This window comes from Terrapene carolina, unplaced genomic scaffold (assembly GCF_002925995.2).
Source record: "Terrapene carolina triunguis isolate 2854851 unplaced genomic scaffold, T_m_triunguis-2.0 Scaffold88, whole genome shotgun sequence".
NCBI classification, from domain to species: domain Eukaryota; kingdom Metazoa; phylum Chordata; order Testudines; family Emydidae; genus Terrapene; species Terrapene triunguis.
Genome location: NW_020664439.1, coordinates 2,178,600 through 2,192,802, shown reverse-complemented (window position 1 = coordinate 2,192,802; position 14,203 = coordinate 2,178,600). Strand labels below are relative to the sequence as shown.

The 14,203-nt window shown below is 50.6% G+C and overlaps 1 protein-coding gene across 1 annotated transcript in view; it reads right to left on the bottom strand.

The window, feature by feature from the left end:
- Positions 1-14,203, bottom strand: part of GIGYF2 (GRB10 interacting GYF protein 2) — a 162,584-nt gene that overhangs the window by 18,233 nt on the left and 130,148 nt on the right. Inside the window, exons 21-22 of the mRNA XM_026649890.2 lie at positions 13,807-14,043; positions 6,780-6,902 (exon numbers count right to left, since the gene is read on the bottom strand). Coding sequence (XP_026505675.1) covers positions 6,780-6,902; positions 13,807-14,043 — 360 coding nt within the window. The remainder of the gene's footprint in view (positions 1-6,779; positions 6,903-13,806; positions 14,044-14,203) is intronic.

Here is a 14,203-nt window from a genome sequence, read left to right as displayed (position 1 = left end):
ACTCCGATCCGACAGCACCCGACCAAACAACATGGAGGGCAATGAGAGTGGAGGCTGGAGGCTGTGTCCTGACATGACACTGAGTGGCAAGCGGGCTCGAGAGCGGTCCCCTGACCGGGATCCGTGTCGGGTCGGCGTCAGCTGTCGAGAGCCCAGCGGCAGCTTACCTCTAGAGTGGGGTCCAGGAGCCGGCGGTGCCCCGGGCACCTGCAGAGTCATAATGTCTTTGGCTGCCTGCAGGGCCTCCAGTGTTGAAGGCATCTGGACTTCAGCCAGAGAGGTCTGAGTCGACGCAACTGGGCTGCTCTGCTCGACCTGAGTCGGAGCTCTAGAGCCCGAGGGGGGAACTGGGGCTGCCCGATGCGGGTCTAGCCTCACCCCGTGCCTTCTCTCGACGCTTCTGAGAAGACGGAGCCGCCTTCTGCTTTTTCAACGGAGAGCGGTGCTGGCCACCCGAAGGTGCCATGAGATCGCCGCGCACCAAAGACAAAGTGCCCGGTGCCAATTCCACTCGGCGTACCAGGGTTGGAGCCAGTGTCGACTCCATGAGAAGGGCCCGAAGTCTAATGTGTCTCTTTTTTCGTCCTGGGGTTTAAAGGACCTGCAGATCTTACAGCGGTCGCTGATGTGAGATTCGCCCAGGCAGCGGAGACAGTCGGTGTGCGGGTCACTTCTGGGCATCAAACGCCTGCAAGACTCGCACGATTTAAATCCTGGGGCCCGGGGCATGCCCCGGCCTGAACACTAACGAAACTGGAACTTTTAAATGAACTAACTAATACAGGTACTACGACAATGAACGAGTACTGGGACAAGCTGCAGCAAAGCTGGAGCGAGTAGTTCCGATGCACCGTCACTGGCGGCAAGAAGGAACTGAGGGTGGGGGGAGCGCGCGGCACCCCTTACAGTGCGCTATAGAGGCGCCACTCCAGGGGTCGCAGCAGCACTCCCTCTATGGGTACTGCTGAGGGAAAAACTTCCAGCACTAGTGCATGTGGTGAGCACGCATACCCACTGTGGAATACACATGAGAAGAACAAATACTTTTTAAAAAAAAAGTATATTATATATAAGGTATTTGTTTTGTATTAAAGAAGCTGATACATTTAAATGGTATGTTGAAAAGCCAATGAGAAGCGTATACGTTTAAGGCAAATCAACCAAAAAAATGCTAAATGACCATTAAAGACTGATTAACTCTATGACTGAGACAAGGTGGGTGAGGTACTATTTTTTATTGGACCAACTTAAGCTTGACTTTTTCACCAACAGAAGTTGGTCTAATAAAAGATATTACTTCACCCACCATGTCTCTCTGATATCCTGGGACCAACACAGCTACAACACTGCATATAATGGGGTATGACTGGCGACTGCACAGATTTTCACATATGAAGTGATCCCACTAATCTTATCACTGAAGTGTAGGGAATAATCAAGTAATTGTACAAAAGGTATGTACAGTTGTTTTGTATGATCTCATTAACGGTTATATCCAACAGGAGATGGACCATACACACGAGTCAAATCTCTTTATACTGCTACATGATAAACTACTAAGCGGAAGCAGAACCAACCAGGAGCGTGAAGGGACTTTACATAAAGAAAGACTAACTTCAAAATGGACATTTTTGCAGAAAATTAACAGTACTAGTCAAAAGAGCAGGGAGTCATCAAAGTGGACCAAATGATCACACCAATAAAGGGGTCACAAAATAACTTGCAGAAGTAGGTTACTGGCCAGAGGTAAGCCAGCAGGTGTTCATCCTATGGTCCAACAGGTCTTACACAAACTAGTATGGCACAAGATGTTTTGTACAAAAATATCTGAGTTTTCCAGACACAAAGTTGCAAGAAGCCATAAACATCTTGTTTTCTCACTAGATATGTAGAGACAACTCATGTCCTGGTTAGATATTTCAAATCTTCGCCCACAGTATGACTCACTTTCTGATTGGCCCTCATTAATTTTGCCAATAAATATGAACTGGGCTGCGCCACCAAGCAGAAAAGGATAAAATGTCTAGTGTTGTTCAATATGTCGTTCCTTGAACCCAAAACATCTGGAGAGAGATGTGAGCAGGACCGTAATCACCTGGCCAGCAAGAGCACCGCTTTGTAGTAACTGGAGTCTTGTCACCAATAGGCTCCCTATTAACTTCTTAAGTCCTATCTAAGGAGACCACTGCAAAAGCCAAAAAAGAATAGGAATGCAGTCATCATAACACCTTGAGTGAAACAAGCGAATGGACTATGTTGAGAAACCAGTCATTGCAACTGTGAAGCTGAGCTGGAGAAACCATCTTCACATGTGTTCCAACTGATAAGCAGACAAACGATTTTCATATATGTATTGTTTATTCAAGTGGCGACTTGACTATGATAAGCTAAATGCTTCTTGGAAACTATATACCTGAGGGCAGGTTACACTACAGGGCTAAATCGACCTAAGTTATGCAACTACAGCTAAGTGAATAACGTAGCTGGAGTCGACGTACCTTAGGTCGACTTATCGCGGTGTCTACTCCGCACTGGGTCGACGGGAGAAACTCTCCAGTTGACTTACCTTATTCTTCTCGTTCCAGTGGAGTACCGGAGTCCATAGGACAGCAATCAGTGGTTGATTTAGCGGGTCTTCATTAGACCTGTTAAATCGACCCCCAGTGGATCAATCGCTGCAGCGTCAATCCACGGTAAGTGGAGACAAGCTCTGAGTTAAAACCCTCTGAATGACTAAACTGTATGTGTACTTACATTTTACCAACAAGTTTAGTTTTAGTTGTCCAGAAGTTAGACAAATCAATAATTGAAAGCACTGAGACTGAAGAAACACATTACACTAAGCCTAGTACTGTTTGTAATAGTACAAACACTGTTTCCCTGCAATAAAGTTACTCTGAAAACTGAGCATTTCAAAGAGTTTAGCCTAAAAGTCACATAGGTTTTTGTATGCAATGTTGTTATAGCCATTTCAGACCCAAGATATTAGAGAGACAAAGTGGGTGAGGTAGCATCTTTTACTGGACCAACTTCTGCTGGTGAGAGACAAGCTTTTGAGCTAAACAGAGCGTCTGGGAAAGGCACCAAATGTCACAGCTAAATATAAGATTGAACAGATAAAATATGTGCCAACTTCTTACGCTAAACTAAGGGACCATTCACAGTGAAATGGCGTGTTACCACCACCATAATCACAGGACAAAAAGATTGTTGTAGCAAGCCATAAATCCAGTTTCTTTATTAAGACTGTGATTTTTAGTGTCCAGCAAAGTTATGAATTTAAGCTCCCAGGCTCGTATTTTGAAAGTGTTGTGTAGGTTTCCTCTAAGGATGAGGACTGATAGGTCAGATATACTGATCGCTTTGTGAAAAAGTGTTCACCCACAGGTCATATGGTATTTTTGTCTTATTTTCCTGTGTGAGTTCATTTGATAGCACAGTGATTCTCTGGTTTCATCCTCACAGTTGCTATGGGGCGTTTAATGAACTGGATGAGATCCACCACATATTGTGACAGGCATGCGTAGGACCCATTGATCCTGAACGGTGTGTTGTGAGGGGTGTTGATCATTGTAGCAGTGCCTGCAGGTTTTACATGTATTGTTCTGGCAGGGTCTGATGCTGCTTTGAGTTGGTGTGTCCTGGTCTGTGGGGGAGCTTACAGAGGTTGGGGGGTTTTCTGAAGGCCTGAAAAGGGGATTCAAGAATGATCTCTTTCAGGATGGGGTTGCCATCAAGTATGGGTTGTATTGTTTGATGATACTCCGTATGGGTTTCAGTGCGGGGTGGTAGGTGACAACTAGGGGTGTGCAGTCGGAGGGGGGTTTATTTCTGTTGCAATTTACTTCTCTGGGTAAGTGTCCTTATTTGGGGAAGGCGGTTGTGTGTGTGTGTGTTAAGGTGTATATCCTGGACTTCCTCCTCGGAGCATATTCTGTGGTCTATGAGTGCCTGGCCGTAGATAACAGATTCCTTGCTGTGCTTAGGGTGGTTACTGGATCTATGAAGGCAGGTGTGGTGATCTGTGGATTTCTTGTGTATAGTTGTCTGTAGAGTTCCATTGCTGAAGCTGATTGTGGTCTCCAGGAAGTTAATGCTAGTGTGGGAGTGTTCCAGAGAAAGTTTAATGGATGGGTGGTGGTTGCTGAAGTTGTGGTGGAAATCTACGAGGGAGTTTAAAGCTGTCTAGTCAGAGGATGAAAATATCATCTATGTCTCTCAAATATATCTGATTTTTGTAATCAAAAGAACTGACAGCTTCTTGGACAAAAGGGGGCAGCAGCTTTGAACTGGCATGAAAACTAAAGAATCTGCCATTATCTGAACTTCTGGTTAAAGTGTCATAAGAATTTATGGTACTAATGAAATTTCAGAGAAATTCAAACAGTGTCAAAATTATCATCTGTATATTTTGTTTTGGGTTTAACGTGTGATAGCCTTCCATGTGTCAGTGGCATAGCTTGGCTATGGTTAGGACCTGGGCAATTTTGAACTAGACTGACATTCTTTAATAAATAAGTAACTGAAGATCTAAATCCTACTTTAGAATTGTTTGGTTGAACCTCTTACCCAGGTTAACAGTAGCGCAAATGCAAAAATATGTATCTTCTTTGAGATTCATGTTTAAGTTACTGTTAAATTTGTGTTCTGGAATGCGGTAAAGAGACATGTGGTGAACTGTTCCCTAATCCAGAGACTACTTGAAAAGGAGAGGGCTGTTTTTTGGGTTTTTTTACTAACTGGTAGAGGTTACCTGCCAGTGTGGTTGCCTTCCCTCTGATAAAGAGGCATTTTACGTACAAGCTCTTGTTTCATTCTCTCTGTCAGATAGTGGACAACTAGAAGTGTTAAGTGGGAAATTGCCCAGTTCCTAATCTTGATAACTGATTGTATGCAGTGTTGTTGTAGCTATGTCAGTCCCAGAAAGTTAGAGACAAGGTGGGTGAGGTAATATCTCTTATTGGACTAACTTCTGCTAGTGAGAGCACCAAGCTTACACAGAGCTTTTCTTCAGATATTATGGATACTGTACCATGAACACAACTGTAGCCATGAGACCCAATATCTGCAGTATGAGTTCTTAAACTTTTTAACTGGACAAGTAAATATATAAGACCTCCTGGGATGGTCAGATTAAAGTTTTACAGTAGTTACAATACCCAATTCTCAAACTGTCATCTGCTCCAAATTTCTACTTTGCTCATCTTCTAGGCCAGTTTCTGAATGTAAATCCACATATTTTGGTGTAGGATTTTTCAAACTCTCATGGCATTTATTATTTGGAAAACTATCGAAATTTCATCAGTATCAGCACTACCTGGGAATTTAATGACACCCATAGGGAAAAAGAACAAGTTCTACACTCTGAACTTGTTTCTACAATAAAAACATCTGCTATGTTGAGCTTCTGGACATCAGACATGGAAGGGACAATAAGAATTTATGGCCCAAAGAAGATCCTTTTGTAAAAACAGAAATAAACATCGGGACCCAAACCTGTCTAAATTAACAAAAAAATAAATACATAATCTATGGCAGTGAGCCTTGCAGTCCAGGTTGACGTCCAAGGCTCATACTAGCTCTCTAAAAACAGACGAGTAGACTGAGCTTTGAAGTTGCGGCTCGGGCTGGAGCTCAGGCTCTGAAAGCCCATTCCGTCCCCGGAGGCTTGCTCACAAGCAACACGTGGAGGGACTGGGGGGAATGTAGGACCATGTGCCCTCCTCCCCAGACTTGCTGATTAGCTTGTACTGAAGCCAGCTGCCCTCACTCTCCCACACTATTGACAGACATGGGTCATCTCTGGGCTCGCTGCTGCAGGTTGTGCAGATGTATTTTAAGAGCAATAGTTGTAGGTAAGATCCACAACAGCTCTACCCATATTTTGGTACTGTACCACATGCACATTTGCAGCCTGTTCAGAAAGATTTGCTTCTAGCTGTTGCATGCTCTTCTATGGCATAGCTAAGCAAGCTTTTTCCTCAACTGGCATTTAGAGACATCATACCTAGGGTTTAATGTAGATGGCATAGCTGATAATATTGCCAAGACTCCGCTGTCTTTAGCCATGGCAAGTGAAATCAATCTAGGCCAAAGAAGATCTAGGGGCTAGTCAGCCTAGCCACCAATCAGGAGAGTTATTCTATTACTTTAATGTTCTTCTTCCATATGCAAAAGAAAAACAGCCAAAAACCAAAAAGAACAAAAATTGCTGGTGGTCAATAACAAGAATAATGTAAGATCAACAGCTCTCAAGAAGCACCCCAAGAGTAGTTTTATAAAGTGTCCATCATCTCGATCCCCACATTTTTTCTATATTACAAAGATCTGCTGTGTTCTCTTACAATTTCATTTCCCCAACACTCATTTAATATAGTTTTGCAAATGCATCTCACCCTGATCTTCTGTGTTCCAGTACTAAGTGTCAACAAGAATTTATCAATGCACCTGTTATTCAAGTTCTGAATGTCCCCTGAACACATATCCCTAATATATTGCTGGGATTACACAACAAAAGGAAGTCATATTTCCTCCTTTCTGGAAATGTGCATTCAAATACAGTTTAGGCTACAGGTTAAATTAGTTCAGTAGTTTCAAATGAGTACCTGGTTCTTCGCCAGAAAGATAAAACAGCCCAGATGACTTGGTCCTATTTAAAAGTTTGCTTATTCCTGTTTGTTCTTTTATATTTAATCACTTAATAAACAGCTAAGTAGAAACAGCCAATTTTACTCCAACATACAGCTTACAGACCTCAAACCTACTTCAACTGAATTTACCTCCTCTCGAAGCTGACGTTCTCGCTCTTCTTCAAGCTTTTGGATTTCTGCCAATGATAATGTGGTCTGGGACTGACATGCTCCTGAGCTGGATTGCTGGCCCCATGTTGAAGAAGAAGGGAGCTGGGAAAAAAGTAGGAAATAATAATAATTACAAATTCTCAGAAGTGAACACTACTGAAACAGCAAACATATGGACAAATCTTTTGATCCCACTGAATAGAAGAGATACTAACAAGATACCCAAAGGTCTGGTTTAAAGGTATCAGTTTTTCAGTGCGGTCATATTTTTGTTACATGTGCCCTCAGCTGCAAGGCAGTGTAAGGTCCTGCTGTGTCCAATGAACAACTACATAATAGGATACAAACTGTTATTCAAAAAAATGGCAACAACTTTGGGGACCAAAACGTGTGTATATTTGCTGAAAAAAAAGACGGTTACTCACCGTTGTAACTGTTGTTCTTCGAGATGTGTTGCTCATATCCATTCCAGTTAGGTGTGTGCGCGCCGCGTGCACGATCGTCGGAAGATTTTTACCCTAGCAACACCCGGTGGGTCGGCTGTGGAGCCCCCTAGAGTGGCGCCGTTATGGCGCTGGATATATACCCCAGCCGACCCAGCGCCCCCTCAGTTCCTTCTTGCCGGCTACTCCGACAGTGGGGAAGGGGGGCGGGTTTGGAATGGATATGAGCAACACATCTCGAAGAACAACAGTTACAACGGTGAGTAACCGTCTTTTCTTCTTCGAGTGCTTGCTCATATCCATTCCAGTTAGGTGACTCCCAAGCCCCACCTAGGTGGCGGGGTCGGAGTGAGACATTGCTGTGTGCAGAACCGCTGACCCGAAAGCAGCGTCGTCTCTGGATTGTTGCACCAGCGCATAGTGAGTAGTAAATGTGTGGACCGATGACCACACTGCAGCTCTACAAATGTCCTGGATCGGCACTTGAGCCAGGAAGGCAGTCGAGGAGGCCTGGGCCCTCGTGGAATGAGCGGTGAGGCGTGGCGTCGGTACACCGGCCAGGTCGTAGCAAGCACGAATGCAGGACGTGATCCAAGTGGATAGGCACTGAGAAGAGACCGGTGAGCCTTTCATCCGGTCGGCCACCGCAACGAAGAGTTGCGTCGTCTTCCTAAATGGCTTTGTACGGTCAATATAGAAAGCCAGGGCCCTGCGTACGTCCAAAGAGTGTAAACGCTGGTCTTGACGAGTAGCGTGCGGTTTCGGATGGAAGACCGGGAGGAAAATGTCCTGGTTCACGTGGAAAGGTGAAACCACCTTTGGCAGAAAGGCAGGATGGGGGCGAAGCTGCACCTTGTCCTTGTGGAACACCGTGTAAGGGGGCTCGGATGTCAGCGCCCTGAGTTCCGAGACGCGTCGTGCTGAGGTGATGGCTACCAGGAAGGCTGTCTTCCAAGATAAGTACAGGAGCGAGCAGGTAGCCAAAGGTTCAAACGGAGGCCCTGTGAGCCTGGAGAGGACGAGGTTGAGGTCCCACGTTGGAACCGGCTGTCGCTGCTGTGGGTATAGCCGGTCTAAGCCCTTGAGGAATCTAACGACCATCGGGTTCGAGAAGACCGAGGACGTGAGGTCCCCTGGGTGGAAAGCGGAAATAGCGGCGAGGTGAACCCTAATTGAGGATGTCGCCAAGCCTTGTTGTCTGAGGGACAGGAGGTAGTCCAGTATCAAGGGGATAGAAGCCTGCGAGGGAGACGTAGCTCGTTGCTCACACCAGCAGGAGAACCTCTTCCACTTGGCTAAATAAGTGGTCCGCGTAGAGAGCTTTCTACTTCCCAGCAGGACCTGTTGGACGGCTTGCGAGCATTGGCGCTCTGAGCGACTCAACCATGAAGCATCCACGCCGTGAGGTGGAGCGACTGCAGGTCGGGGTGACACAGCCGGCCGTGGTCCTGAGAGATGAGATCCCGACTCAAGGGGAGCGTGATCGGCCTCTGTACTGACAGCTCTAGAAGTGTGGTGTACCAGTGCTGTCTCGGCCAAGCGGGAGCGACCAGAATTACCCGTGCATGGTCCCTGCGGATCTTGAGCAGCACCCTGTGGACCAGCGGGAATGGGGGAAAAGCGTAGAACAGATGGTCTTTCCACGCCATGAGGAAGGCGTCCGACCGAGAGCCCGGGGCTCGTCCGTGTAGGGAGCAGAATGCCTGGCACTTCCTGTTGGCCCGAGATGCGAACAGGTCGATCTGGGGAAACCCCCACCTCTGGAAAACGGAATAGATGATGTCCGGGCGAATCGACCACTCGTGCGTTTGGAAGGACCTGCTGAGACGGTCTGCCAGCGTATTCTGGACTCCAGGCAGGAATGACGCCGTGAGATGTATCGAGTGGGCGATGCAAAAGTCCCACAGGCGAATGGCCTCTTGGCATAGGGGAGATGAGCGGGCTCCGCCTTGCTTGTTGATGTAAAACATGGCCGTGGTGTTGTCGGTGAGAATCAGCACGCAACGGCCCTGTAGGAAGTTGAGGAAAGCCTGACAAGCCAGGCGCACTGCCATCAGCTCCCGGACGTTGATGTGCAGGGCTAGTTGGGACGCCGACCACAGGCCTTGGGTATGATGCTCCCCCAGGTGAGCGCCCCATCCTAGAGATGAAGCGTCCGTAACTAGGTGGAGGGAGGGCTGTGGGGCGTGAAAGGGTACTCCTGCACAGACCGCCGTGCGATCCGTCCACCATGTGAGGGAGGCCAAGACTGCGGTCGGAACCGTGACCACCATGCTCAGGTCGTCTCGATGAGGACGGTAAACCGATGACACCCAAGTCTGCAATGGGCGAAGTCGCAGCCTGGCGTGCCTGGTTACGTAGGTGCACGAGGCCATGTGGCCCAAGAGGGCAAGGCATGACCTTACGGTGGTAGTTGGAAAGGCCCTGAGTCCTTGAATGGCGCTTGAAATGGTATGAAAGCGGCTGTCTGGCAGTATGGCTCGGGCATGTCTGGAGTCCAGGATTGCTCCAATGAACTCTATTCTTTGAGTTGGTATTAGAGTGGACTTCTCTCTGTTGAGTAGAATGCCCAGCTCGTGGAAAGTGCGTGTCACTATGTGGACATGGGCCTGCACTTGGTCTCTGGTGCGGCCGCGTACCAGCCAGTCGTCCAAGTACGGGAACAGCTGTATCCCTTGTCGACGAAGGAAGGCCGCGACGACTGCCAGACACTTTGTGAACACCCTGGGAGCCGAGGACAAGCCGAAGGGAAGGACTGCGAATTGGTAGTGCCCCCTGTTTACTACAAATCGCAGGAAGCGCCTGTGAGGCGGATAAATCGCTATGTGGAAATAAGCGTCCTTCATGTCGAGGGCGGCAAACCAGTCTCCAGGATCCAGTGAAGGGATGATGGTCCCCAATGATACCATGCGGAACTTCAACTTTACTATGAATTTGTTGAGCCCGCGCAAGTCTAAGATGGGCCTTAGACCCCCTTTTGACTTGGGTATCAGGAAGTAGCGGGAGTAAAACCCCCTGCCCCTTAGCTCCGATGGAACCTCCTCTATGGCCCCCATAGCGAGGAGCCCAAAAACCTCCTGTGTAAGGAGTTGCTCGTGAGAAGGGTCCCTGAAGAGGGACGGGGAGGGGGAGTGGGAGGGGGGGGGGCGAGGAAAACTGGAGGGCGTATCCCCTTTCCACCGTGCGAAGGACCCAACGGTCCGAGGTTATACGGGACCAAGCACGGTGGAAGCGGGAGAGGCGGTCCCGGAAAGGGGGAGTCGGATCCTGGGTACCGGTCGTGGTGCCGTCCTCGACCGCACCTTCAAAAGGCTTGTCTAGGCCCTGAAGGTGGCCTAGACTGGCCTTGGTTCTGACCGGGTTGAGGGCCGGTCGACCTTCTCCTACCACCTCGACCCCGCCTCCTAGCAAAGTCCTGTCTTGGACGAGGCGGGGGAGGGTAGAACCGCTGAGGCTGCGGCCTGAAGGGCCTGCGCTGAGGCCCTGGGACATGCATCCCCAGGGAGCGCATCATCGTGCGAGAGTCCTTCAGGTTCTGGAGCCTCGAGTCTGTTTTCTCCGAAAAGAGGCCCTGGCCCTCAAACGGTAGATCCTGCAGGGTCTGCTGCAGTTCCGGAGGCAAACCCGACACCTGGAGCCAGGAGATTCGGCGCATTGCTATCCCCGACGCCAGGGTCCTAGCGGCCGAGTCCGCTATATCGAGGGACGCCTGTAGGGAGGTGCATGCCACCCGCTTGCCCTCCTCTACCAGGGCCCCAAACTCGTCCCTCGAGTCCTGGGGAACCAGTTCTTTAAATTTCCCCATCGAGGACCACATATTGAAGCCGTAGCGGCTCAGTAGCGCCTGCTGGTTCGCTGCCCGCAATTGCAGTCCGCCAGCCGAATACACCTTGCGTCCGAACAAATCGAAGCGCTTAGCGTCCTTCGATTTGGGCGCAGCGGCCTGCTGGCCATGGCGCTCCCGTGCATTCACTGAGGAAACCACCAGTGAGCACGGTTGGGGGTGAATGTACAGGTACTCATGATCCTTTGATGGGACAAAGTATTTTCTCTCAACCCCCCTGGCCGTGGGCGGAATAGAGGCCGGGGTCTGCCAGATAGTAGTGGCGTTGGCCTGGATGGTGCGGACCAGCGGTAATGCCACCCTGGATGGAGCATCCGCTGAGATGATCTGCACTATCGGGTCATGGACCTCCGCAACCTCCTCCACCTGAAGGTCCAGATTGCGAGCCATGCGCCGCAGTAGGTCCTGGTGGGCGCGAAGGTCTATCGGGGGCGGCCCGATGGACGACGTGCCCGCTACGGCCTCATCAGGAGAGGACGAGGAAGATGCCCCCGGTGGCAAGGGGTCCAATGGTTGGTCCTGCTCCCGGTGCTCCTGGTGTTGGGCATCTCCTGCCCCCTGGTCAGGGGCCTCGGCAGGTGCGGGTACTGGAGCCTCCACGTCCCTTGGAGGAGGGCGGGAGATGGTAGACTCCGGGGCCCTGGTGTCCGAACGGCCAGAGCGGGAAGCCGACAGGGGAGCTCCCTGAGCTTGGTGGTAGGCCCAAGGAGTCCAAAATGACCAATGCGCAGGCCCTTGCATCGGGTCCTCGGTCTCCTGCAGGTGGCCGGGCTCCACCGTCTCAGATGACCGGGACGCCGATCTCGACGGCCACGGCGGTGCCGAACCCGATGCCGTCGGTACCGGATGGTACGGTGCCGATCGGTGCCGACCGTACGGGGACCTGTCCCTGCGTTGTTCCGGCGAACGGTGCCGGGACCTGGACCGGTGCCGATAGTCCCTCCGGTGCCGGGATCCCGATCTGGAACGTGACGACGATCTGGAGGAGGCGCGGTACCGGGAGCGGCCTCTCGAGCCCGAGCGGCGCTCATACCGGTGCCGGGAGCTGCGCCTCGACCCCGATCGGTGCCGGTCGTCACGGCGGTGCCGAGATGTGGAACGGCGCCGCGAGGAAGATCTGGGCCGCGAGTACGACCGGTGCCGAGGTGACCCTCGGCGCCGGGACTCCGAGCGGCGTCGGGACCTGCTTCGGGATCTGGAGCGGTGCCGAGAGACTCGTGCTGGCGACGGTGGGCGCACCAGGGCAGGCTTGCCTCTGGACTGCAGCACGCGTGGAGCCACCGGTGCCGGGAGCTGCGACGGCGCCGGCTCTGTGAGGGCGATCAGGTCTCTCGCCGTGGCAAAGGTCTCCGGGGTGGAAGGGAGACAAGGTTCCACCACCAGCCTTGGTGGTGAAACAGTCCGCACCGGACTCAACGGCCTCGGTGCCGGAGTCGACGGTGTGGCCGCCTGTCTTTGGCGGTCCAGCTGCGGACGCGGCTCTACCCCCGGCACCGGGGGAGCCTGTATCTTCGCGGCAGCAGCGTCCCGTGTCTTAGCGGTCTTCTTATGGCCCGGCGAAATGGATCGGTGCCGAGGCTCTTTGGGCGGGCGCGGTGCCGACGTCGGTCGGTGCCGGACAGTCTTTTCTGCCGCACCGGTCGGGCCCGCCGGGGCGCTGCGCACCGAAGCGCTCGGTGCCGGGACAGGGCGCGCCGAGGGAGGATCTGGACTCAGCGCCGCCTCCATGAGGAGCTGTCGGAGCCTAAAGTCCCGCTCCTTCCTTGTCCTCGGCTTGAAGGCCTTGCAGATAGGGCACTTATCTGCTGGATGAGTCTCTCCCAGGCACTTCAAGCAGGAGCTATGCGGGTCGCTAGTTGGCATGTGCTTCCCGCAGGACGCGCACGGCTTAAAGCCAGGAGCCTTGGGCATGGGCCCGGCTGCGCGCCGGGGGGAAAAGGGGAAAAACACCCCCTAAACCCCCGATAACAACTTATAACTATATCTATATACACTATAACTAATTACTAACTAACTTGAACAACTATCTATATAACTAAATACAACAAGAGCAAAGAGAAGCTAGGGAGTGTGGAGATCAGCTAAGCCGCGCTCCACAGTTCCAACGACCGTCAGGGGCGGTAAGAAGGAACTGAGGGGGCGCTGGGTCGGCTGGGGTATATATCCAGCGCCATAACGGCGCCACTCTAGGGGGCTCCACAGCCGACCCACCGGGTGTTGCTAGGGTAAAAATCTTCCGACGATCGTGCACGCGGCGCGCACACACCTAACTGGAATGGATATGAGCAAGCACTCGAAGAAGAAAAGCTAGTTACAATGCATAATACATTTTGATCAATTTTTTCCTCAAAGACAGCATGGTATTTACTTGAAGCATATTTAAGGCTCAGTTACCTCACACTGGAGGCTACTAAAACAACCGAAAACCAAACAGTATAAATGTTTTTCAAATTAAGAACGACAAAAAGGGGGAATTAAAAAAAGACTTGTTTCTCTCATCCTTCCCCAGATATCGAGCATCTCTTCCTCCCCAACAACTCTTTGCTTTCCCTTCTCCTTCCTCATCATACAGTTCCACCACTCAGTTCCCTTTCTCTTGATTCGATCCAATTAACTAGACGCCTTCCAAGCTAGTTCCATTGGTCCTACACTATGGTGATGTTTTAACTGCACATATTAGGTGAGTGGAAAAGGAAGTTAACCTGTTGAAGAGGATTACCTTCATCTGTGCAAGTTGTTGCTGCTGCTGCTGCTGCTGCAACCGGCGCAGAGCCTCCTGTTGCTGCTGCCTTTGTCTTAATAATTCCTTCTGGCGCTGGAGTTCCAGCTCCTTGCGCTTTCGCTCTTCCTCTTCAAGCCGTAGTCTGGCTGCCTCCTCTTCCATGTGCAACCGGTTTTCCTCTAGTCGACGCTGGGCCTCCTCCTCTTCACGTGCCCATTTGGCAGCCTCCTCTTCCTTCCCAGGATACAAAGAACAGTAAAGTCTCTAAGAGGACTTAGAAGATCTAAATTACTTCATGAAACATGTGATGCTTAAAAGACCTGACAGAACAGACGGAAGCGTTTTATTTAATTGTACAAATGTGGTCAGTAAAGAACACATTCATTCACCTTGA